At 39.9% G+C, this 25920-nt stretch overlaps 1 protein-coding gene across 1 annotated transcript in view; it reads right to left on the reverse strand.

Moving 5' to 3' along the window:
• LOC132555488 (uncharacterized) overlaps nucleotides 1-20556 on the reverse strand; it is a 32217-nt gene extending 11661 nt beyond the window's left edge. Inside the window, 9 exon segments of the mRNA XM_060219838.1 lie at nucleotides 3910-4030; nucleotides 4177-5332; nucleotides 6322-7764; nucleotides 9476-10384; nucleotides 10491-10657; nucleotides 12607-12729; nucleotides 12856-12966; nucleotides 19956-20177; nucleotides 20490-20556. Of these exon segments, the coding sequence (XP_060075821.1) occupies nucleotides 3910-4030; nucleotides 4177-5332; nucleotides 6322-7764; nucleotides 9476-10384; nucleotides 10491-10657; nucleotides 12607-12729; nucleotides 12856-12966; nucleotides 19956-20177; nucleotides 20490-20556 (4319 nt within the window).
• Between the last annotated feature and the right edge of the window lie 5364 nt (nucleotides 20557-25920).

Genomic DNA, 25920 nt, shown 5'->3' on the forward strand with positions numbered 1-25920 from the left:
GTTATCACTCGATCATATTGAAACATCACACTAATATAATAATGTTCAAAATAATTCAATACATCAAGAAAAATGTAGACATTTGCTGAATTATTTTAATATGACATAGTTTTAATGTTAAGTCATACACCCAATGTCACAAATCACATTTATAGCATCGTAAATGACTTTTCATTTTATAGGTGGTTGAAGAAACAGAATTTGAAATAATAGATCAAATTTGAATTTGAGGAATACTACTAATGAAGATGAAGGGGAATTTTGGGGTTATTTTGAGAAATAGAAGAATTTCAAATTGCCCTTTTGGTCACGATTAAAAAGAGGGATATGGTAACACTTATGACATTCATGAAGATTACAAATAAAATGTCCCAGTTTCGCCCTATGCGAGCTTTAGGTTGTTTTACTTTGTTCCTTGTATATTGACCAGTTTCTCCCTATGCGAGCTTTAAGTTGTTCCACGTCTATCGACCAGTTTTGCCCTATGCGAGCTTTAAGTTGTTCCACGTCTATCAACCAGTTTCTCCCTTTGCGAGCTTTAAGTTGTTCCACGTCTATCGACCAGTTTTGCCCTATGCGAGCTTTAAGTTGTTCCACGTCTATCGACCAGTTTCTCCATATACAAGCTTTAAGTTGTTCCACGTCTATCGACCAGTTTCTCCCTATGCGAGCTTTAAGTTGTTCCACGTCTATCGACCAGTTTCTCCCTATGCGAGCTTTAAGTTGTTCCACGTCTATCGACCAGTTTTGCCCTATGCGAGCTTTAAGTTGTTCCACGTCTATCAACCAGTTTCTCCCTATGCGAGCTTTAAGTTGTTCCACGTCTATCGACCAGTTTTGCCCTATGCGAGCTTTAAGTTGTTCCACGTCTATCGACCAGTTTCTCCATATACAAGCTTTAAGTTGTTCCACGTCTATCGACCAGTTTCTCCCTATGCGAGCTTTAAGTTGTTCCACGTCTATCAACCAGTTTCTCCCTATGCGAGCTTTAAGTTGTTCCATGTCTATCGACCAGTTTTGCCCTACGCGAGCTTTAAGTTGTTCCACGTCTATCGACCAGTTTCTCCATATACAAGCTTTAAGTTGTTCCACGTCTATCGACCAGTTTTGCCCTATGCGAGCTTTAAGTTGTTCCACGTCTATCGACCAGTTTTGCCCTATGCGAGCTTTAAGTTGTTCCATGTCTATCGACCAGTTTTGCCCTATGCAAGCTTTAAGTTGTTCCACGTCTATCGACCAGTTTCACCCTATGCAAGCTTTAAGTTGTTCCACGTCTATCGACCAGTTTTGCCCTATGCGAGCTTTAAGTTGTTCCACGTCTATCGACCAGTTTCTCCCGATGCGAGCTTTAAGTTGGTCCACGTCTATCGACCAGTTTCTCCCTATGCGAGCTTTAAGTTGTTCCACGTCTATCGACCAGTTTTGCCCTATGCGAGCTTTAATTTGTTCCACGTCTATCGACCAGATTTGCCCTATGCAAGTTTTAAGTTGTTCCACGTCTATCGACCAGTTTTGCCCTATGCAAGCTTTAAGTTGTTCCACGTCTATCGACCAGTTTTGCCCTATGCAAGCTTTAAGTTGTTCCACGTCTATCGACCAGTTTCTCCCGATGCGAGCTTTAAGTTGGTCCACGTCTATCGACCAGTTTCTCCCTATGTGAGCTTTAAGTTGTTCCACGTCTATCAACCAGTTTTGCCCTATGCAAGCTTTAAGTTGTTCCACGTCTATCGACCAGTTTTGCCCTATGCGAGCTTTAAGTTGTTCCACGTCTATCGACCAGTTTTACCGTAAGCAAGATGCACCCTGATGCTGTTTTATTTACAATTTGCCTGATTTCCTCTATTGATTGATCTCTCTGCATACTCTCGAATATCAGACTAAAGACTAACACCCAACATATTGACTCTGGTACTACAGGGTCAATACAGGAGTACATTCTACATAAAATGTCAAAACTTTACTAGTACATTCTACATGTATAAAATGTAAAAACTTTACTAGTACATTCTACAGTACATTCTATATGTATAAAATGTAAAAACTTTACTAGTACATTCTACAGTACATTCTATATGTATAAATGTAAAAACTTTGCTAGTACATTCTATATGTATAAAATGTAAAAACTTTACTAGTACATTCTATATGTATAAAATGTAAAAACTTTACTAGTACATTCTACAGTACATTCTATATGTATAAATGTAAAAACTTTACTAGTACATTCTACAGTACATTCTATATGTATAAAATGTAAAAACTTTACTAGTACATTCTATATGTATAAAATGTAAAAACTTTACTAGTACATTTTATATGTATAAAATGTAAAAACTTTACTGGTACATTCTATATGTATAAAATGTAAAAACTTTACTAGTACATTCTATATGTATAAAATGTAAAAACTTTACTAGTACATTCTACAGTACATTCTATATGTATAAATGTAAAAACTTTACTAGTACATTCTATAGGTATAAAATGTAAAAACTTTACTAGTACATTCTATATGTATAAAATGTAAAAACTTTACTAGTACATTCTACAGTACATTCTATATGTATAAAATGTAAAAACTTTACTAGTACATTCTACAGTACATTCTATATGTATAAATGTAAAAACTTTACTAGTACATTCTATATGTATAAAATGTAAAAACTTTACTGGTACATTCTATATGTATAAAATGTAAAAACTTTACTAGTATATTCTATATGTATAAAATGTAAAAACTTTACTGGTACATTCTACAGTACATTCTATATGTATAAAATGTAAAAACTTTACTGGTACATTCTATATGTATAAAATGTAAAAACTTTACTAGTACATTCTACAGTACATTCTATATGTATAAAATGTAAAAACTTCACTAGTACATTCTATATGTATAAATGTAAAAACCTTACTAGTACATTCTACAGTACATTCTATATGTATAAAATGTGAAAACTTTACTAGTACATTCTATATGTATAAAATGTAAAAACTTTACTAGTATATTCTATATGTATAAAATGTAAAAACTTTACTAGTACATTCTACAGTACATTCTATATGTATAAAATGTAAAAATTTACTAGTACATTCTACAGTACATTCTATATGTATAAAATGTAAAAACTTTATTGGTACATTCTACAGTACATTCTATATGTATAAAATGTAAAAACTTTACTGGTACATTCTATATGTATAAAATGTAAAAACTTTACTAGTACATTCTATATGTATAAAATGTAAAAACTTTACTAGTACATTCTACAGTACATTCTATATGTATAAAATGTAAAAACTTTACTGGTACATTCTACAGTACATTCTATATGTATAAAATGTAAAAACTTTACTGGTACATTCTATATGTATAAAATGTAAAAACTTTACTAGTACATTCTATATGTATAAAATGTAAAAACTTTACTAGTACATTCTACAGTACATTCTATATGTATAAAATGTAAAAACTTTACTGGTACATTCTATATGTATAAAATGTAAAAACTTTACTAGTACATTCTATATGTATAAAATGTAAAAACTTTACTAGTACATTCTACAGTACATTCTATATGTATAAAATGTAAAAACTTTACTAGTACATTCTATATGTATAAAATGTAAAAACTTTACTAGTACATTCTACAGTACATTCTATATGTATAAATGTAAAAAATTTACTAGTACATTCTATATGTATAAAATGTAAAAACTTTACTAGTACATTCTATATGTATAAAATGTAAAAACTTTACTAGTACATTCTACAGTACATTCTATATGTATAAATGTAAAAACTTTACTAGTACATTCTACAGTACATTCTATATGTATAAAATGTAAAAACTTTACTAGTACATTCTATATGTATAAAATGTAAAAACTTTACTAGTGTTAGCTTACCTCGAACAGATACCACTGTAGTTGACACCACATTTTTCCATTAGGGTTCGGTGAACACCCTCCGCCATTGAATAAACAGCATGAATTGTGGGAAGTGTTGCATAGTCTTCAATGAAGTCATCTGTACAAACAAAAGATTTCCATTACATCTGATTCTGATCCATCGGTACGTGTCTGCAGTGTAACTTAAATCATGTAAAACATAAGGCTTACACAACCCCACAATGTTAACGGTACATATAAAAGTAATTTGGACTTTGTACTTACTTGTAACAATGGATGATGTCCCACAGTTCTGTGCGTACATCCAGTTCCCGTCCAAATTACACAAGAAATACTTTTGATAGAATTCATTGAACCATGGATTATCAGTGTATGAGATTGGGTATTTCTGAGATAGATAGTTCCGCAACTCTGGCAGAGGTGGGAACTTGTAGCCGAAGGTTAAGGTGTTAGTAGCATAGAAAAGGGATGTTGTGCTGATAACAGGGTTCTGCCATGGTCGATTGGCCATAAATACAATGTTTGCAGCCTGAGGGTTATTGTTTTTGGCTATGAGAAGGTCTTCCACATAACGATCAGCATCACTGAAGACTGCTACCACGCGACTCGATGATTCGGTGATGTATTGAATTAAGGTTGCCATGGGGCCGTCGGTCTCAAATTCATACGAAGCTCCAATACATATGCCGTTGTCCTGAGCATATTCTCTGAACTGTTTCATGGCATCACGGCTTCCCTCCTCTGGAGCATTCAGAGTGATTATATATTCAAATCCCATTTCCTTGGCAACCTGTGCCATGGCAAGTGTAGTAACTCCATCAGAAGGAATGGTACGAAAGAATTTATCAAAGCGTTTCTTATTATCCAGAACAGGTGTGGTGGCGCCTGGAGTGACCACAGGAATTCCGAAATGTCCAAGTGATTCAGCAATATTAACAGTCGTACTGCTATCATATGACAACCACCCAAGCAACCTGTCAAGAGGGTACTTTGGCATTCCATTCTCCCGTGGCAGCAAACCGTAGTAAACAGAAGATGCGATCACATGACCTCTGATCGGATTCATACACCCATCAAAAATCAATCCTCCAAGTTTTACACTGTTCAGTTTAACACTTGTAGTTCCACTGTTTACTTGTTGGAGAGCAAATGCGAAAGCCTCCGTGTTAAGAAAGCCGTTCTTTGATCGAATACTTCCGCACAAAAAGTCTGTCATTCCTGGATAATGGACATCAAAAATTCCAGGAATGATAAGGTCGCCGTCAATGTACATGTAATCTTGTGTTCCGAACATGTACAGACACTGTGTACAAACAGTCTTGCAGTAAGGCATCACAGAACTGAGCTGTACACCACCGGCTAAACTCAACTGACTGGTCTGGATCACAAAACTGTTTGTCATTGCATTGTAAGTCCCAACCTGTAAAAATCAGATTATGATGGCTTAAGATTGACAAGTTCCAATTAAAACAAACTAATTAATCTGAAGATTTGTCAAAATTGTAACACAGTAGATATTGTTTATGATCTCATGAACAACCAGGGTTATTTTGAGGCAGGGTACATCACCTTGTTAGCAACTGGTTGCTACCTCAGTGAACACAGTGAACAGGAGTTCCATCACATGCTGGCAATTTGGGTCATGTGTCTTGCTAAAAGACACAACCATAACAAACCAATCCTCAGCTTCCTCAGTAATATTAACTACATCAGGTACAGAATGTCAAATCACACAATCTTGGATCTTCACCTAAGGTTACACTGATCACAGGCTATAATGGTCCCCAGTGTGGTAGTAGCTCTGAGAAATCACTGATGAATATATTAAGGATACTGAAACACATTCACGCGAGTTGCTTAATAACCAAGTTTGAACAAGTTTGGAAGAGAATTGGTGGAACTGATGGATGATCTCCAAATAAATGCTAGTTCCAAAACAGCTAGTTTTTTTAAATATTCTTTTCCGATTTCTTTGTAATAAAAAAACCTCATACAGTATTACAAAGCATAAAAATATGTATGACAAATGGTAGCCAGAAGGCACTGGATATTAAAGGGTTTTATGCAAGTATGAAAAATAATTAAATTAATTATACAAGAGAGAGTTCTTGTACACTGCACTTCTCCTTATCAAGATCTATCTATCAATGAAGTTTCATGTTGATACTTCTACCTCCTGTAGTTTTTGTGATATCATGCTTCTGAGAAAATTATGACGATGGACACACTGATGAACGGACAGACTGACAAAATGCCATTACCAGTTTGATCAGATCAATTAGTTTTTCTCTGAATGTTCATGACTACTTTTTTTCCTTTTATGATCTATTATGATGTACTCACCTGATTATCATTTAAACTACAAAATTGAAAATTATAAGGAAAGATAAACTGTTTCAATTTGCTTACCGGAACAAATCCAGATCTGTAGTTGGAGAACTCTAACGGAAAATTTGCCTGACCGTCCACAAATTGTATGGTCAACCCGTCAACTGTAAACGACATTTGTTCAATCATTTCGACAAGTTTTTCGCCCTTGTCTGCTGCCGTCATATAGTCTCCACAGATGCCAGTGTAGCCCACTCCACAGTAATACTGAAGCGTATAGTGAAGACCATATGCAATTGCATAAACGCCATAGATTGTAGCATAACTGTTCACATTGAGTTTGAAATTTTTACCGAGAGTCACATCAGATGCAACACATGCTGAGGTATAATCCCTCATGTTGTTTATATCTAAAGAGCAATCATGCATGTTCTCAAACCATTCACTGAACCACGGATTTGTGGTATAACTATCTCTACGCAGACCACTCAGATAGCCTAGGAATGCAGAGAGGTCTGGTCGCTGTACATCTAGGCTAATCAAACCCTCAGCTGCTGCCTCGTCACCCTTGAACACATCATCAGATCTCACAACAGGTGCCATGAAGACAAAGTGACCAGTTTTGTTCTGTTTGCTGACCTCCAGTAACAGTTCACGAAGATCTTCAGTAGGGGAGACAACCAGGACAGGATTTACAGATGATTGTCCTTCTAACATCATCAAGATATCTTCAACATCACCATCTGTTCCAAACTCATACGAGGATACTACACATATTCCATGATCTGCAGCAATCATTCGGAATTCCTCAATAGCATTCCTGGCTTCCATGGACATGGCACGGACAGTCTGTACGTAGTGCCAGCCGAGGCGTTTCAGAAGCAGGACAAAAGCCTTCATATAAAGCCTGTTACTGTAGGACATGTATAGATAATAAGCATTATCGTGGAGTTCAGCGCTCATTGCGTTGTACCCCAGGAGAGGTCGTTTAATGATATCCATCAGTTTTGCCAGTGGGACTGTCAAATCAGTGCCCTCTGCCCCCATGTATGCCTCGACAGTAAGGGGGTCAAGGGCAGTGCCAGCAGTGTCTGTTATCATGCGCGTTTTTGTTTGAACTTGCGTTACAAAATGACCTCCCACTACTTTATCCATACAGTCGTCAAAACCAAGTGCACCAAGACTTACACCTCGCAATAATGTCTGTCCTGGCTGGTTGTTGATGTTTGAGAGAGCGTACACCATTCCCTCAAGGAATTGAATACCAGATGCCATACCATTATTAAAGTCTCCACATGAAAGTGGTTTGTCACCTTCCTCGTGGATGGAGAAAATACCAGTGATGACAATGTCCCCAGGAACATACAGGTATTTGGCATCAACAAGGTGACCCAGACAGGGGCCACAACCTGAGGCAGGACAAGGGGAGGAAGGCAGAGATGGAAGAGCATGGTCCCGAGTCATGTCATACATCCTCATCCGACTCTTTACAATCTCCAGACGTCCGTTCAGGTAAGATCCCAACTGTAACAAAGAAAACAAAAACAATTCTGTCAAAATCTGCGTCGTCCCCATTTGTGTAGAACTCATAGAACATAGGTTATATGTCAATTACCTTAACATCAACATCAATGTAGTAAAAACAATTGTATGTAAAATAAGCAAGATGTGTTTAGGAAACACTAGGCCCCGAAGTGGTATATTATAACAGTACTACGCAAGGCATGTGCTAATCAAATGTATGTACAATTTGGGAAAATACTTGTTTTCATTGTGGTAATGTTCAAATGTAGGTCAAAGGTCACACTCAAGGTAAAACATTTTGGTAGCACCAGTAAGGTCACAAGGAACACACATGCAAGCCCTACATCTTAAGATGCAACAGTTATAGGTAATGCTAACAACAGACAAACAAACACCACAAACACAATACGCCCCCAAATCTTTTGGGGAATAAACACCTTCAGTCTAGCTCTTCTGATCTAAACCTAATGAGTGATTCTGGAGATATCTTGCACAAAAGCTTTATACTTCAAATTAGTCAACAGTAACCTTTGAACTTTAACCTTGACCTTTGACCACCGAAATCTAACCTGTAGTTGAATGTGAGAGTTTGATGCTATGGTGTGAATATGAAGTAAACTGTTTAGATTTTCATGAGACATCTTGTACACAAAAGTGGTCAACATATCGACTTTTGACCTTTCACTTTAACCAATGACCACCAAAGTCTACTCTAGTATAGAATGGGACAGTATTATGCTATGGTGTGAACAAGAAATTAAATTTGTTTAGAGGTTCATGAGATCTTGAACACATGCTTTTACTTTAAAAGTGGTCAATATGCTAATCTGTGACCTCTGACTTAGGCTGATGACCACAAAAACATATTCAGGTATAAACATAAACTGTTGGTACACAATATTATCATGGACGCCTATAAACACAGACACATGGCATCATTTACCTAGTAGGGGATAAAATGTAAACTTCTCTTTGAACACTGCCGTCAGGGCATCACAGAAATAAAAACGACCATTGAACCTGATTATAGAGTCGCAATAAAACTGGAAAAAGGAAAACAAGTTAACTTTCTATAGTGTTTTGTGTATCTTGGCTGTCATCACTGGCTGGGTCGTCGAGGTATTAAGAGGACACTTTCTACAGAACAGAACTGTCTATAAAGTGGTTCTTTACTGCAAGACAAAAAGGAATTTAGATTTTCTTCTGTATTTACAATGGCCTCTTAACACAAGAAGGTGGTCTCCTTATGGAGTCTGCCTCTTAACAGTGGTCTCTAAATATCGGTAGTCTGGAGATGACCTCTTAACACAAGTGGTCTCTAAGTACAGGTAGTCTGGAGATGACCTCTTAACACAAGTGGTGTCTAAATACAGGTAGTCTGGAGATGACCTCTTAACACAAGTGGTCTCTACATACAGGTAGTCTGGAGATGACCTCTTAACACAAGTGGTCTCTAAATACAGGTAGTCTGGAGATGACCTCTTAACACAAGTGGTCTCTAAATACAGGTAGTCTGGAGATGACCTCTTAACACAAGTGGTCTCTAAAAACAGCTTGTCTTCTAATGGTACACATGTTTAATTTTGAGCTGTGTTGAAGTATTTGTATACCTGTCTAATTTTGTATTTCTGGTTTCTTACTTTAGAAGATTATTTCAATAGGTTTGATTTTATGTCCATCCCAATTTTAGAATTTGCTTTAGAACACTCACCTTTCGGAATTTGAAGGCAGCTCCATCTGGGTAATCGTTAAAGTTGTAGATGTCATAACTAGGATTGATGATGTCACCATTTGCATCGAAGGCCAGTTGTGCTGGGGCATTGTATGGTTCAAGTCCCACTGAGGCCAAACTTTCCACACGTTCCTTCTTGGTGTAGGTAAAGTTAACAGAACGAAGATAATTGTTGTAGAAATCCTCCTGAGATAGACTTGCCAACTGTGGACACAATCCAGCATTTCCTCCACAGAGGACAGCATGGGCAGTTTTTAAAGCATGTGCGTATGCATACACTGCATGGACGGCCGGCTCAACAAACTGGTCTTGTACAAATGAATTACGTCTCTCAGACTCAGTCTGAGTGGTGCATGATGGGAAGGAGTTGAATGCTGGGTTGGTGTTACCGGGTAACTGACATGTGTTTTCATTCATATACCAGTCTCGGAACCAGGGATTTTCTGATGACGGATTGTTTACATCAATTCGTACCCAATGATCCTCAAATTCGATAATTTTTCTAGAACCAGACAGTACAGCAATGACACCTCTAGGATATTTTTTCCCACCAAAATTCATAGACAAAGGTAGGCTGTCTGTGTAAATCCACTGCAACTTTCCTGCACCTAGATGAGTGTCGCCTTCCTCCAGTAAACTGAGGCCAACTTCTGAGCCTCCTAGATAAATCACACCAACCGTTTCAGTTGCAAGCACACGATCCAAAATGGCTGCCATCGTTGATGAAGATGTATCTGATGGATTTGCAGGTACAGCCAAAGTGAGGCAGATTCCAGCTGCAGCCAGGCGTGGACGAATTTCTTCCAGAGAACCTCGTCCGTATGCATTCTCTGTGTACACGACAACAACATACTGCCAATCCAACTCTCCTATAACCTTAATGATGGCCTGTAATGACAAAAGGATGTAAACAAAAAAACTGATTCATTTCCACAGCAGGAATTTCATTCATCCACAGAATCAACAAAATAAAGGATATCAGTCCAGAACTTACATCCATCAAGGGTCCATCAGGCGAGACTGTCCGCATGAAGCTGGGATACATGTTCCTAGTGGTCAGTTCCTCAGCTGTGGCCATGTAGGATACCAGAGGAATGTCAAGCTGACCAGAAAATGAGTTGACCACTTTGGTGTCACCACTGGAACTAGCACCAGTTAATCCTGAAAAATTGATAAATCAAGATTTCTTAATCCTAAAGATAAATCAAAATTACTTTATCCTGAAGATAAATCAAAATTACTTTATCCTGAAGATAAATCAAAATTACTTTATCCTGAAGATAAATAAAAAAGAGGCCCACTGGCCTTAATGGTCATCTGACTACGAAAACTTTCAGCAGGGAGAAGGGTTATTTTTTCTACTTTGAATGAAATCTTACTAAATATGTTTTTCAAGATGGCTACCTTTCCCCCTTTTGGTCATGACCATCTCAGGATCATTTCAGATAAGTTGGAGCTCAATCCAATGGGTAAAACATGAGGAGAATTTTGAAGTAGGTGTTGCACAGGAAATCATATTACAAGAGTGCCGTGGACACAATATACGCTGCCACAAAATATAAAGATCAAGATTGGTCCTTTTAATTATCGCTTTTAACATGTCTATATCCTAGATCTTACAAAAATCAATGAACTGTAAAATTGTCCCTTCATGCACATCGAACCATTGTATTAGTGACATTGAGCAAGTTATATGAAAATCTGATAATTAGTTTAGGAGGAGTTGCGTTCACAAAACTCCACTTAAAGCAAGCTACAGATACAAAGTTGAAAATGGCATAAATCTTACAAAAATCAAAGAACTGAAAAATCGCCCCGGCATGCACATTTACCCATTGTAGTAGTGACATTGAACAAGTTTCGTGAAAATTTGATGATTATTTTAGGAGGAGTTGCATTCACAAGAAATGGACGTACGTATGTATGGACCGACATACGGAGAAAATGATGCCAATATACGACTGCCTCTGGCGGTGTATAAAAAAGGCCTCCCAGGCTGCCATTAGAAAACTTTGACAAGGTCAAGAAATAACAACACTTTGTTGGCTGTCTTTCCGTAACATTCCCACCAATTCTAAGCTCAATTGCACCAATGGAATTGGAGAAAAAGTTTAAAATATGTTTTCAAGAGGGAGGCATGGCAGCCATCTTGGATTTCACTTGATCAGGACTATCTAAGCATCATTTCATGCAAGTTTGAGGTCAATCCCACTGGTGGAACTTGAGAAGAAGTTTAAAATGTCAAAAGTTTACACACAGCAACAGCACACAGTATACAACGGTCAACGATGGACAAAGCAGTTGATGGCTATAGGTCATCATGACCCATCCTGTCAGATGACCTAATTACTTAATCCTTAAGAAACATCAAAATTTCTTTATCTTGAAGACATATTAAACATAACTTCATCCTGAAGATAAATCAAAACAATTTTTTCCAAAGATAAATCAGATAAATCCTTAATAATAGAAAAGTGACATAATAATTTATCACAGGAAAGGAGTCTGTTCAGACAGTTGCATACTCAAATTGCACTTTCTTCATGAACTGTAGCATGGTTTATTAAACTGTACTGTTTGCTATTATGGCATGATCACATCAAACTCATCATCTTAGTTCAGCTTTCTTTACATTTGTAATTCAGTTAACCCAAAATTAGTAATACTTACAACTCTAAAAGGCATTACTGATTGTTAATTTCACTAAAAATGTAAAATTTGTGTGTCATGGGTTTGTTTACTCTCTCTCTATCTCTTTTATTTAAGAAATGATGCAAAGCCTTACTCACAAGAACGAATACTCAATTAAAGGTCAGAAGTGAGGCAGGATCAAGGACAAATACTCAACTAAAGGTCAAAATTGAGGCAGGGTCAAGGACAAATACTCAACTAAAGGTCAAAAGTGAGGCAGTGTCAAGGACAAATTCTGAACTAAAGGCAAAGAGTGAGGCAGTGTCAAGGACAAATGCTGAACTAAAGGCCAAATTGAGGCAGTGTCAAGGACAAATGCTGAACTAAAGGCCAAATTGAGGCAGGGTCAAGGACAAATGCTGAACTAAAGGCCAAAAGTGAGGCAGTTAAAAAATTGTTGCTCTAAATGAAGGACTTACCCAGTATGAGGTGATCTGAACTCTTGGTGCAGTCGCGGGCCTCGGACAGGAATTGTGGGTAGATATCCTGGGCATAACTCACTGCATTGGAGCCCATGTCGCAGTAGTTTTTCACCATCATACCTGTACATAAGTTGAAGCAGTAGGGAGATAGAAATTATAGAAATTGTAAAATATCAAATACATGTAAAATCTCATTTATGAAATCATTTTAGATAAATAAAATTGACAAATAGTAAGTAAACTTACCAAGTTCCACCCCAGGGATGTAACTGTTGTTGAGGAATTCTCCGTTTAGCTCCTCATTTTTCTTATTTAAACGATCAAGTGCCCATCGTATGGCTTCATAGGCCTGCATTTCTAAAAAAACAAAATGTTCATCGTCTTAATACAAACCATGTAAACCTGTTAAACTCTTAATACAAAAACCATGTAAACCTGTTAAACTCTTAATACAAAAACCATGTAAACCTGTTAAACTTAATACAAAACCATGTAAACCTGTTAAACTCTTAATACAAACCATGTAAACCTGTTAAACTCTTAATACAAACCATGTAAACCTGTTAACCTCTTAATACAAAACCATGTAAACCTGTTAAACTCTTAATACAAAACATGTAAACCTGTTAAACTCTTAATACAAACCATGTAAACCTGTTAAACTCTTAATACAAAAACCATGTAAACCTGTTAAACTCTTAATACAAACCATGTAAACCTGTTAAACTCTTAATACAAAACCATGTAAACCTGTTAAACTATTAATACAAAACCATGTAAACCTGTTAAACTATTAATACAAAACCATGTAAACCTGTTAAACTCTTAATACAAACCATGTAAACCTGTTAAACTCTTAATACAAAAACCATGTAAACCTGTTAAACTCTTAATACAAAAACCATGTAAACCTGTTAAACTCTTAACACAAAAACCATGAAAACCTGTTAAACTCTTAATACAAACCATGTAAACCTGTTAAACTCATAATACAAAATCATGTAAACCTGTTAAACTCTTAATACAAACCATGTAAACCTGTTAAACTCTTAATACAAAATCATGTAAACCTGTTAAACTCTTAATACAAACCATGTAAACCTGTTAACCTCTTAATACAAACCATGTAGACCTGTTAAACTCTTAATACAAACCATGTAAACCTGTTAAACTCTTAATACAAACCATGTAAACCTGTTAAACTCTTAATACAAACCATGTAAACCTGTTAAACTCTTAATACAAACCATGTAAACCTGTTAAACTCTTAATACAAACCATGTAAACCTGTTAAACTCTTAATACAAAACCATGTAAACCTGTTAAACTCTTAATACAAACCATGTAAACCTGTTAACCTCTTAATACAAACCATGTAAACCTGTACAACTCATAATACAAAAACCATGTAAACCTGTTAAACTCATAATACAAACCATGTAAACCTGTTAAACTCTTAATACAAACCATGTAAACCTGTTAAACTCTTAATACAAAAACCATGTAAACCTGTTAAACTCTTAATACAAACCATGTAAACCTGTTAAACTCTTAATACAAACCATGTAAACCTGTTAAACTCTTAATACAAAACCATGTAAACCTGTTAAACTCTTAATACAAAAACCATGTAAACCTGTTAAACTCTTAATACAAACACCATGTAAACCTGTTAAACTACTAATGCAAAACCATGTAAACCTGTTAAACTCTTAATACAAACCATGTAAACCTGTTAAACTCTTAATACAAACCAATGTAAACCTGTACCATGTAAACCTGTTAAACTATTAGTACAAACCATGTAAACCTGTTAAACTATAAATACTGTTAAAACTATAAATACAAAACCATGTTAAACTCTTAATAAAAAAAAACCATGTAAACCTGTTAAACTATTAATACAAAACCATGTAAACCTGTTAAACTCTTAATACAAACCATGTAAACCTGTTAAACTCTTAATACAAAACTATGTAAACCTGTTAAACTCTTAATACAAAAACCATGTAAACCTGTTAAACTCTTAATACAAAAACCATGTAAACCTGTTAAACTCTTAATACAAAAACCATGTAAACCTGTTCAACTCTTAATACAAAACTATGTAAACCTGTTAAACTCTTAATACAAACCATGTAAACCTGTTAAACTCTTAATACATACCATGTAAACCTGTTAAACTATTAATACAAACCATGTAAACCTGTTAAACTCTTAATACAAACAATGTAAACCTGTTAAACTCTTAATACAAACAATGTAAACCTGTTAAACTCTTAATACAAAAACCATGTAAACCTGTTAAACTCTTAATACAAAACCATGTAAACCTGTTAAACTCTTAATACAAACCATGTAAACCTGTTAAACTCTTAATACAAAACTATGTAAACCTGTTAAACTCTTAATACAAAAACCATGTAAACCTGTTAAACTCTTAATACAAACCATGTAAACCTGTTAAACTCTTAATACAAACCATGTAAACCTGTTAACCTCTTAATACAAACCATGTAAACCTGTTAAACTCTTAATACAAAAACCATGTAAACCTGTTAAACTCTTAACACAAACCATGTAAACCTGTTAAACTCTTAATACAAAAACCATGAAACCTGTTCAACTCTTAATACAAAAACCATGTAAACCTGTTAAACTCTTAATACAAATCATGTAAACCTGTTAAACTCTTAATACAAACCATGTAAACCTGTTAAACTCTTAATACAAACCATGTAAACCTGTTAAACTCTTAATACAAACCATGTAAACCTGTTAAACTCTTAATTCAAAAACCATGTAAACCTGTTAAACTCTTAACACAAACCATGTAAACCTGTTAAACTCTTAATACAAACCATGTCTTAAATTGTTAAACTCTTCATAGAAAACCTACTTCTCCTCCCACCATTACTACACCTCCACTCCACCTCGCCCTCAGTCCACCCACACTCAACCTCCATTCCCCCCGCACTCCACTCCTACTCCGCCCTCATCCCACCCTCATCTCGCCCTCACTCCACCCTCACCCCGCCCGCCCTCACTCCACCCCCACTCCACCCTCACCTCGCCCTCACTCCACCCTCACCTCGCCCCGACTCCACCCCCACTCCACCCACACCCTGTTTGTCCTTTTTTTAAAAATCTTTTTATTAACTTCCTTCTGTTGTGAGACAAGGTTCTTAAATATTGTTCTTACTGCGTTTGAGAAAATTTGTATGCATGGTAGTTAAATTTCTTAGAAATAAAAGAACTACAACACTGGAAGAACTGAGGTTCATCAATTTCAATCTTCATCTATATAATATTATCATAACAAACTACAGTTCTATATCTATATCTGTTTTAACGTCAAACAAGAGGCCTAGCGACCTTGACGGTCACCTGTAATAAACAATATTGGATATAAAGGTTGCAGGATATGTAGCTTTTAAGTGTCATGAAAAAGAAATAGTGACATCCTTTACTAATAAATCTTACAAAGTTATTTGCTGTGTGAAATAAACACCGTTGTGCTCAAAAATGATATTTTTCTATGAAAATTACAGTTAACTTTCTCTCAAGTAAGAAATATCAGACCAATTTTGGTAGTTAAAGCACCTTCCATGCTTTCATTCACACAGAGCATTTGAATCTACCATACCTGGGTGCTGAGAAGAATATTTTTGAAATTTAACCCCTTTTGGCCCTGCCCATCAGCCCCTGCAGGTCAGCCAGGATGAAAAAGGGCAAACCATCAATCTGTCATCCTTCACTCATAACTGTTACCAAGTTTGAAATATTTACAATGGAATTTAAACAAGTTATGCGTCTATATAAGCTATAACTTTACTCCTTCCCCAAGGGGAAATGTGAGACCCTCGGGCCATGCAACTCACAATTTTGATAAAGCACCTTAAGATGCTTCAATCCTTGAAGGTATCTGATTCTAGCATATCTGGGTGTTGAGAAGAAGATTTTTGAAATCCAAGTCAATCTGACCCTTTTTGGCCCCGCCCCTCAGGCCAAAGTTGGTTGGAGACCATACAATTCACAGGTTTGGCTCTTCATAGGCAGAGGACAGTTTCAGCAAAATTTCATTAACATCAGTTCAGGGATTTTGAGAAGAGGTAAAAAAAAATGCACAACACAAGACAAAGGTGATGCAATTAACCACCACGAGACTTGGTAACAAATTGTAACAAAATCATGACAGAATTACTGACAAGGTTAAACAATCATCAAATCGTACAACCTTCGCTTTACTATAAATAACTTAAGTGTCAGCATCCTTGTAGTGTAGTCAGTATCCTTGTAGTGTAGTCAGTATTGTTGTAGTGTAGTCAGTATCCTTGCAGTGTAGTCAGTATCCTTGTAGTGTAGTCAGTATTGTTGTAGTGTAGTTGGTATTGTTGTAGTGTAGTCAGTATCCTTGTAGTGAAGTCAGTATCCTTGTAGTGTAGTCAGTATCCTTGAAGTGTAGTCAGTATTGTTGTAGTGTAGTTGGTATCCTTGTAGTGTAGTTAGTATCCTTGTAGTGTAGTCAGTATCCTTGTAGTGTAGTTAGTATCCTTGTAGTGTAGTCAGTATCCTTGTAGTGTAGTCGGTATTGTTGTAGTGTAGTCAGTATCCTTGTAGTGTAGTCAGTATCCTTGTAGTGTAGTCAGTATTGTTGTAGTGTAGTTGGTATTGTTGTAGTGTAGTCAGTATTGTTGTAGTGTAGTCAGTATCCTTGCAGTGTAGTTAGTATCCTTGTAGTGTAGTCAGTATCCCTGTAGTGTAGTCAGTATCCTTGTAGTGTAGTCAGTATCCTTGTAGTGTAGCCAGTATCCTGGTAGTGTAGTTAGTATTGTTGTAGTGTAGTCAGTATCCTTGTAGTGTAGTCAGTATCCTTGAAGTGTAGTCAGTATTGTTGTAGTGTAGTTGGTATCCTTGTAGTGTAGTTAGTATCCTTGTAGTGTAGTCAGTATCCTTGTAGTGAAGTCAGTATTGTTGAAGTGTAGTCAGTATTGTTGTAGTGTAGTCAGTATTGTTGTAGTGTAGTCAGTATCCTTGTAGTGTAGTCAGTATCCTTGTAGTGTAGTCAGTATCCTTGAAGTGTAGTCAGTATTGTTGTGGTGTAGTTGGTATCCTTGTAGTGTAGTTAGTATCCTTGTAGTGTAGTAAGTATCCTTGAAGTGTAGTCAGTATTGTTGTAGTGTAGTTGGTATCCTTGTAGTGTAGTTAGTATCCTTGTAGTGTAGTCAGTATCCTTGTTGTGTAGTTAGTATCCTTGTAGTGTAGTCAGTATCCTTGTAGTGTAGTCAGTATTGTTGTAGTGTAGTTAGTATCCTTGTAGTGTAGTCAGTATCCTTGCAGAGTAGTCAGTATCCCTGTAGTGTAGTCAGTATCCTTGCAGAGTAGTTAGTATCCTTGTAGTGTAGTCAGTATTGTTGTAGTGTAGTTGGTATTGTTGTAGTGTAGTCAGTATCCTTGTAGTGTAGTCAGTATCCTTGTAGTGTAGTTAGTATCCTTGTAGTGTAGTTAGTATCCTTGTAGTGTAGTTAGTATCCTTGTAGTGTAGTCAGTATCCTTGTAGTGTAGTTAGTATCCTTGTAGTGTAGTTAGTATCCTTGTAGTGTAGTTAGTATCCTTGTAGTGTAGTCAGTATTGTTGTAGTGTAGTTGGTATTGTTGTAGTGTAGTTAGTATCCTTGTAGTGTAGTCAGTATCCTTGTAGTGTAGTCAGTATTGTTGTAGTGTAGTTGGTATTGTTGTAGTGTAGTCAGTATCCTTGCAGTGTAGTCAGTATCCTTGTAGTGTAGTCAGTATTGTTGTAGTGTAGTTGGTATTGTTGTAGTGTAGTCAGTATCCTTGCAGTGTAGTCAGTATCCTTGTAGTGTAGTCAGTATCCTTGCAGTGTAGTCAGTATCCTTGTAGTGTAGTTAGTATCCTTGTAGTGTAGTCAGTATCCTTGTAGTGTAGTTAGTATCCTTGTAGTGTAGTTAGTATTGTTGTAGTGTAGTCAGTATCCCTGTAGCGTAGTCAGTATCCTTGCAGCGTTGTCAGTATCTTTGTAGTGTAGTCAGTATCCTTGTAGTGTAGTCAGTATCCTGGTAGTGTAGTCAGTATCCTTGCAATGTTGTCAGTATCCTTGTAGTGTAGTCAGTATCCTTGTAGTGTAGTTAGTATTGTTGTAGTGTAGTCAGTATCCTTGAAGTGTAGTCAGTATCCTGGTAGTGTAGTCAGTATCCTTGCAATGTTATCAGTATCATTGTAGTGTAGTCAGTATCCTTGTAGTGTAGTTAGTATTGTTGTAGTGTAGTCAGTATCCTTGTAGTGTAGTCAGTATCCTGGTAGTGTAGTCAGTATCCTTGCAGTGTAGTCAGTATCCTTGTAGTGTAGTCAGTATCCTTGTAGTGTAGCCAGTATCCTGGTAGTGTAGTCAGTATTGTTGTAGTGTAGTCAGTATCCTTGTAGTGTATTTAGTATCCTTGTAGTGTAGTCAGTATCCTTGTAGTGTAGTCAGTATCCTTGTAGTGTAGTTGGTATTGTTGTAGTGTAGTCAGTATCCTTGTAGTGTAGTCAGTATCCTTGAAGTGTAGTCAGTATCCTGGTAGTGTAGTCAGTATCCTTGCAATGTTATCAGTATCATTGTAGTGTAGTCAGTATCCTTGTAGTGTAGTTAGTATTGTTGTAGTGTAGTCAGTATCCTTGTAGTGTAGTCAGTATCCTGGTAGTGTAGTCAGTATCCTTGCAGTGTAGTCAGTATCCTTGTAGTGTAGTCAGTATCCTTGTAGTGTAGCCAGTATCCTGGTAGTGTAGTCAGTATTGTTGTAGTGTAGTCAGTATCCTTGTAGTGTATTTAGTATCCTTGTAGTGTAGTCAGTATCCTTGTAGTGTAGTCAGTATCCTTGTAGTGTAGTTGGTATTGTTGTAGTGTAGTCAGTATCCTTGTAGTGTAGTCAGTATCCTTGTAGTGTAGTCAGTATCCTTGTAGTGTAATTAGCATCAATGTAGTCAAATTATAGAACAATTATATAATTCATAATCTTGTTATAGTGTAGTCGGTATTGTTGTAGTGTAGTCAGTATCCTTGTAGTGTAGTCAGTATCCTTGTAGTGTAGTCAGTATCCTTGTAGTGTAATTAGCATCAATGTAGTCAAATTATAGAACAATTATATAATTCATAATCTTGTTATAGTGTAGTCGGTATTGTTGTAGTGTAGTCAGTATCCTTGTAGTGTAGTCAGTATCCTTGTAGTGTAGTCAGTATCCTTGTAGTGTAATTAGCATCAATGTAGTCAAATTATAGAACAATAATATAATTCATAATCTTTTAAACCTTTTTTTTACCTCAGCACAGCACACAAGATTATTACTGACCTATAGGTGAAATGTTTCCGCATCCATGCCCACTATCTGCCACATAGTTCATGCTAACTAAACCTCCAATAAAGGCCTGCCCATTAGGCTGTATAGTAGTACTCTGGTGATTTCCGGAACATGTTTCTGTTCTGATTGGTGTTGATTGACCCCCTGCCAGGGTCACCACACCAAATAAGGTGGCAAGGAAGAGAAACATCATAACCACCGATGTTGAATGATCTAAAAAAATAAAGGAGCAAAAAAAAACAAAGGTTCATTTCGTGTTGTAGGAGTCAGGGGTACAAAACAAAGAGAGGTGTAAAGGTGGGGTGGTGGGATATGGCGGTTTGGGCAGAGTGATGTGGTGGAGGGGTGGTGGGATATGGAGGTTTGGGGAGAGTGATGTGGTGGAGGGGTGGTGGGATATGGAGGTTTGGGGAGAGTGTTTTGGTGGTTGGGTGGTGGGATATGAAGGTTTGGGGAGAGTGATGTTGTGGTAGGGTGGTGGGATATGAAGGTTTGGGCAGAGTCATGTTTGACTGGGGTGTTGACATATGGAGGTTTGGTCAGAGTCATGTTTGGCTGGGGTGTTGACATATGGAGGTTTGGTCAGAGTCATGTTTGACTGGGGTGTTGACATATGGAGGTTTGGTCAGAGTTGTGTTTGACTGGAGTGGTGGGATATGAAGGTTTGGGCAGAGTGCTATTTGGCTGGGGTGGTGGGATATGGAGGTTTGGTCAGAGTTGTGTTTGGCTGGGGTGGTAGGATATTGAGGTTTGGTCAGAGTTGTGTTTTGCTGGGGAGGTAGGATATGGTGGTTTGCTCAGAGTGATGTTGGGATGGGGTGTTGGGATATGGAGGATTGGGTAGAGTGATGTTGGGATGGGGTGGTAGGATATGGAGGTTTGGGCAGAGTGATGTTGGGATGGGGTGGTGGGATATGGAGATTTGGGCAGAGTTGTGTTGGGATGGGTTGGTGGGATATGGAGGTTTGGGGAGAGTGATGTGGTTGGGTGGTGGGATATGAAGGTTTGGGCAGAGTGATGTTGTGGTGGGGTGGTGGGATATGAAGGTTTGGGGAGAGGAGTGATGTGGTTGGGTGGTGGGATATGGAGGTTTGTGCAGAGTGATGTGGTTGGGTGGTGGGATATGGGGGTTTGGGGAGAGTGATGTGGTGAAGGGGTGGTGGGATATGGAGGTTTGGGGAGAGTGTTTTGGTGGTTGGGTGGTGGGATATGAAGGTTTGGGGAGAGTGATGTTGTGGTGGGGTGGTGGGATATGAAGGTTTGGGGAAAGTGTTTTGGTGGTTGGGTGGTGGGATATGAAGTTTTGGGGAGAGTGTTTTGGTGGTTGGTTGGTGGGATATGAAGGTTTGGGGAGAGTGATGTTGTGGTGGGGTGGTGGGATATGGAGGTTTGGGGAGAGTGATGTGGTGGTGGGGTGGTAGGATATGGAGGTTTGGGGAAAGTGTTTTGGTGGTGAGGTGGTGGGATATGAAGGTTTGGGGAGAGTGTTTTGGTGGTTGGGTGGTGGGATATGAAGGTTTGGGGAGAGTGATGTTGTGGTGGGGTGGTGGGATATAGAGGTTTGGGCAGAGTGATATTGTGGTGGGGTGGTGGGATATGGAGGTTTGGGGAGAGTGATGTGGTTGGGTGGTGGGATATGGAGGTTTGGGCAGAGTGATGTGGTGGTGGGGTGGTGGGATATGAAGGTTTGGGGAGAGTGATGTTGTGGTGGGGTAGTGGGATATGGAGGTTTGGTCAGAGTCATGTTTGACTGGGGTGTTGACATAAGGAGGTTTGGTCAGAGTTGTGTTTGACTGGAGTGGTGGGATATGAAGGTTTGGGGAGAGTGATGTTGTGGTGGGGTTGTGGGATATGGAGGTTTGGTCAGAGTCATGTTTGACTGGGGTGTTGACATATGGAGGTTTGGTCAGAGTCATGTTTGGCTGGGGTGTTGACATATGGAGGTTTGGTCAGAGTCATGTTTGGCTGGGGTGTTGACATATGGAGGTTTGGTCAGAGTCATGTTTGACTGGGGTGTTGACATATGGAGGTTTGGTCAGAGTTGTGTTTGACTGGAGTGGTGGGATATGAAGGTTTGGGCAGAGTGCTATTTGGCTGGGGTGGTGGGATATATGGGGTGTTGACATATGGAGGTTTGGTCAGAGTTGTGTTTGGCTGGGGTGTTGACATATGGAGGTTTGGTCATGTTTGGCTGGGGTGTTGATATGGAGGTTTGGTCAGAGTCATGTGTTGTTGACATATGGAGGTGGTCAGAGTTGTGTTTGGTGGGATATGAAGGTTTGGGCAGAGTGCTATTTGGCTGGGGTGGTGGGATATGGAGGTTTGGTCAGAGTTGTGTTTGGCTGGGGTGGTAGGATATGGAGGTTTGGTCAGAGTTGTGTTGGGATGGGGTGGTAGGATATGGTGGTTTGCTCAGAGTGATGTTGGGATGGGGTGTTGGGATATGGAGGATTGGGTAGAGTGATGTTGGGATGGGGTGGTAGGATATGGAGGTTTGGGCAGAGTGATGTTGGGATGGGGTGGTGGGATATGGAGATTTGGGCAGAGTTGTGTTGGGATGGGGTGGTGGGACATGGAGGTTTGGGGAGAGTGATGTGGCTGGGTGGTGGGATATGAAGGTTTGGGCAGAGTGATGTTGGGATGGGGTGTTGGGATATGGAGGTTTGGGCAGAGTGATGTTGGGATGGGGTGGTGGGATATGGAGGTTTGGGCAGAGTGATGTTGGGATGGGGTGTTGGGATATGGAGGTTTGGGCAGAGTGATGTTGTGGTGGGGTGGTGGGATATGAAGGTTTGGGGAGAGTGATGTGGTTGGGTGGTGGGATATGAAGGTTTGGGCAGAGTGATGTTGTGGTGGGGTGGTGGGATATGAAGGTTTGGGGAGAGTGATGTGGCTGGGTGGTGGAGGTTTGGGGAGAGTGATGTGGTTGGGTGGTGGGATATGGAGGTTTTGGGAGAGTGATGTGGTGGAGGGGTGGTGGGATATGGAGGTTTGGGCAGAGTGATGTTGTGGTGGGGTGGTGGGATATGAAGGTTTGGGGAGAGTGATGTTGGGGTGGGGTTGTGGGATATGGAGGTTTGGTCAGAGACATGTTTGACTGGGGTGTTGACATATGGAGGTTTGGTCAGAGACATGTTTGACTGGGGTGTTGACATATGGAGGTTTGGTCAGAGTTGTGTTTGACTGGAGTGGTGGGATATGAAGGTTTGGGGAGAGTGATGTTGTGGTGGGGTTGTGGGATATGGAGGTTTGGGCAGAGTCATGTTGTGGTGGGGTGGTGGGATATGAAGGTTTGGGGAGAGTGATGTTCGGGTGGGGTTGTGGGATATGGAGGTTTGGTCAGAGACATGTTTGACTGGGGTGTTGACATATGGAGGTTTGGTCAGAGTTGTGTTTGACTGGAGTGGTGGGATATGAAGGTTTGGGGAGAGTGATGTTGTGGTGGGGTTGTGGGATATGGAGGTTTGGTCAGAGTCATGTTTGACTGGGGTGTTGACATATGGAGGTTTGGTCAGAGTCATGTTTGGCTGGGGTGTTGACATATGGAGGTTTGGTCAGAGACATGTTTGACTGGGGTGTTGACATATGGAGGTTTGGTCAGAGTTGTGTTTGACTGGAGTGGTGGGATATGAAGGTTTGGGGAGAGTGATGTTGTGGTGGGGTTGTGGGATATGGAGGTTTGGTCAGAGTCATGTTTGACTGGGGTGTTGACATATGGAGGTTTGGTCAGAGTCATGTTTGGCTGGGGTGTTGACATATGGAGGTTTGGTCAGAGACATGTTGACTGGGGTGTTGACATATGGAGGTTTGGTCAGAGTGCTATTTGGCTGGGGTTTGGTCAGAGTTGTGTTTTGCTCGGGTGGTAGGATATGGTGGTTTGCTCAGAGTGATGTTGGGATGGGGTGGTGGGATATGGAGGTTTGGGTAGAGTGATGTTGGGATGGGGTGGTAGGATATGGAGGTTTGGGCAGAGTCGTGTTTGGCTGGGGTGGTAGGATATGGAGGTTTGGGCAGAGTGATTTTGGGATGGGGTGGTGGGATATGGAGGTTTGGGCAGAGTGATGTTGGGATGGGGTGTTGGGATATGGAGGTTTGGGCAGAGTGATGTTGGGATGGGGTGGTGGGATATGGAGGTTTGGGCAGAGTGATGTTGGGATGGGGTGGTGGGATATGGAGGTTTGGGCAGAGTGATGTTGGGATGGGGTGTTGGGATATGGAGGTTTGGGCAGAGTGATGTTGGGATGGGGTGGTGGGATATGGAGGTTTGGGCAGAGTGATGTTGGGATGGGGTGGTGGGATATGGAGGTTTGGGCAGAGTGATGTTGGGATGGGGTGGTGGGATATGGAGATTTGGGGAGAGTGATGTTGGGATGGGGTGGTGGGATATGGAGGTTTGGGCAGAGTGATGTTGGGATGGGGTGGTGGGATATGGAGGTTTGGGCAGAGTGATGTTAGGATGGGGTGGTGGGATATGGAGGTTTGGGCAGAGTGATGTTGGGATGGGGTGGTGGGATATGGAGGTTTGGGCAGAGTGATGTTGGGATGGGGTGGTGGGATATGGAGGTTTGGGCAGAGTGATGTTGGGATGGGGTGGTGGGATATGGAGGTTTGGTAGAGTGATGTTGGGATGGGGTGGTGGGATATGGAGGTTTGGGTAGAGTGATGTTGGGATGGGGTGGTGGGATATGGAGGTTTGGGCAGAGTGATGTTGGGATGGGGTGGTGGGATATGGAGGTTTGGGCAGAGTGATGTTGGGATGGGGTGTTGGGATATGGAGGTTTGGGCAGAGTGATGTTGGGATGGGGTGGCGGGATATGGAGGTTTGGGTAGAGTGATGGAGGTTTGGGTAGAGTGATGTTGGGATGGGGTGGTGGGATATGGAGGTTTGGGCAGAGTGATGTTGGGATGGGGTGGTGGGATATGGAGGTTTGGGCAGAGTGATGTTGGGATGGGGTGGTGGGATATGGAGGTTTGGGCAGAGTGATGTTGGGATGGGGTGGTGGGATATGGAGGTTTGGGCAGAGTGATGTTGGGATGGGGTGGTGGGATATGGAGGTTTGGTAGAGTGATGTTGGGATGGGGTGGTGGGATATGGAGGTTTGGGCAGAGTGATGTTGTGGTGGGGTGGTGGGATATGGAGGTTTGGTAGAGTGATGTGGTTGGGTGGTGGGATATGGAGGTTTGTGCAGAGTGATGTTGGGATGGGGTGGTGGGATATGGAGGTTTGGTAGAGTGATGTTGGGATGGGGTGGTGGGATATGGAGGTTTGGGGAGAGTGATGTTCGGGTGGGGTTGTGGGATATGGAGGTTTGGGGGAGAGTGATGTTGGGGTGGGGTGGTTGGATATGTAGGTTTGGGTAGCGTGATGTGGTTGGGTGGTGGGATATGAAGGTTTGGGGAGAGTGATGTTGTGGTGGGGTGGTGGGATATGGAGGTTTGGGCTGTGTGATGTGGTGGTGGGGTGGTGGGATATGGAGGTTTGGGGAGAGTGATGTGGTGGTGGGGTGGTGGGATATGGAGGTTTGGGCAGAGTGATGTTGGGATGGGGTGGTGGGATATGGAGGTTTGGGCAGAGTGATGTTGGGATGGGGTGGTGGGATATGGAGGTTTGGGCAGAGTGATGTTGGGATGGGGGTTGGGATGGGGTGGTGGGATATGGAGGTTTGGGCAGAGTGATGTTGGGATGGGGTGGTGGGATATGGAGGTTTGGGCAGAGTGATGTTGGGTTGGGGTGGTGGGATATGGAGGTTTGGGCAGAGTGATGTTGGGATGGGGTGGTGGGATATGGAGGTTTGGGCAGAGTGATGTTGGGATGGGGTGGTGGGATATGGAGGTTTGGGCAGAGTGATGTTGGGATGGGGTGGTGGGATATGGAGGTTTGGGCAGAGTGATGTTGGGATGGGGTGGTGGGATATGGAGGTTTGGGCAGAGTGATGTTGGGATGGGGTGGTGGGAT

This window comes from Ylistrum balloti, unplaced genomic scaffold, assembly GCF_031769215.1.
Source record: "Ylistrum balloti isolate Yb309-2 unplaced genomic scaffold, AGI_CSIRO_Ybal_v1 Utg370498, whole genome shotgun sequence".
Classification (NCBI taxonomy): domain Eukaryota; kingdom Metazoa; phylum Mollusca; class Bivalvia; order Pectinida; family Pectinidae; genus Ylistrum; species Ylistrum balloti.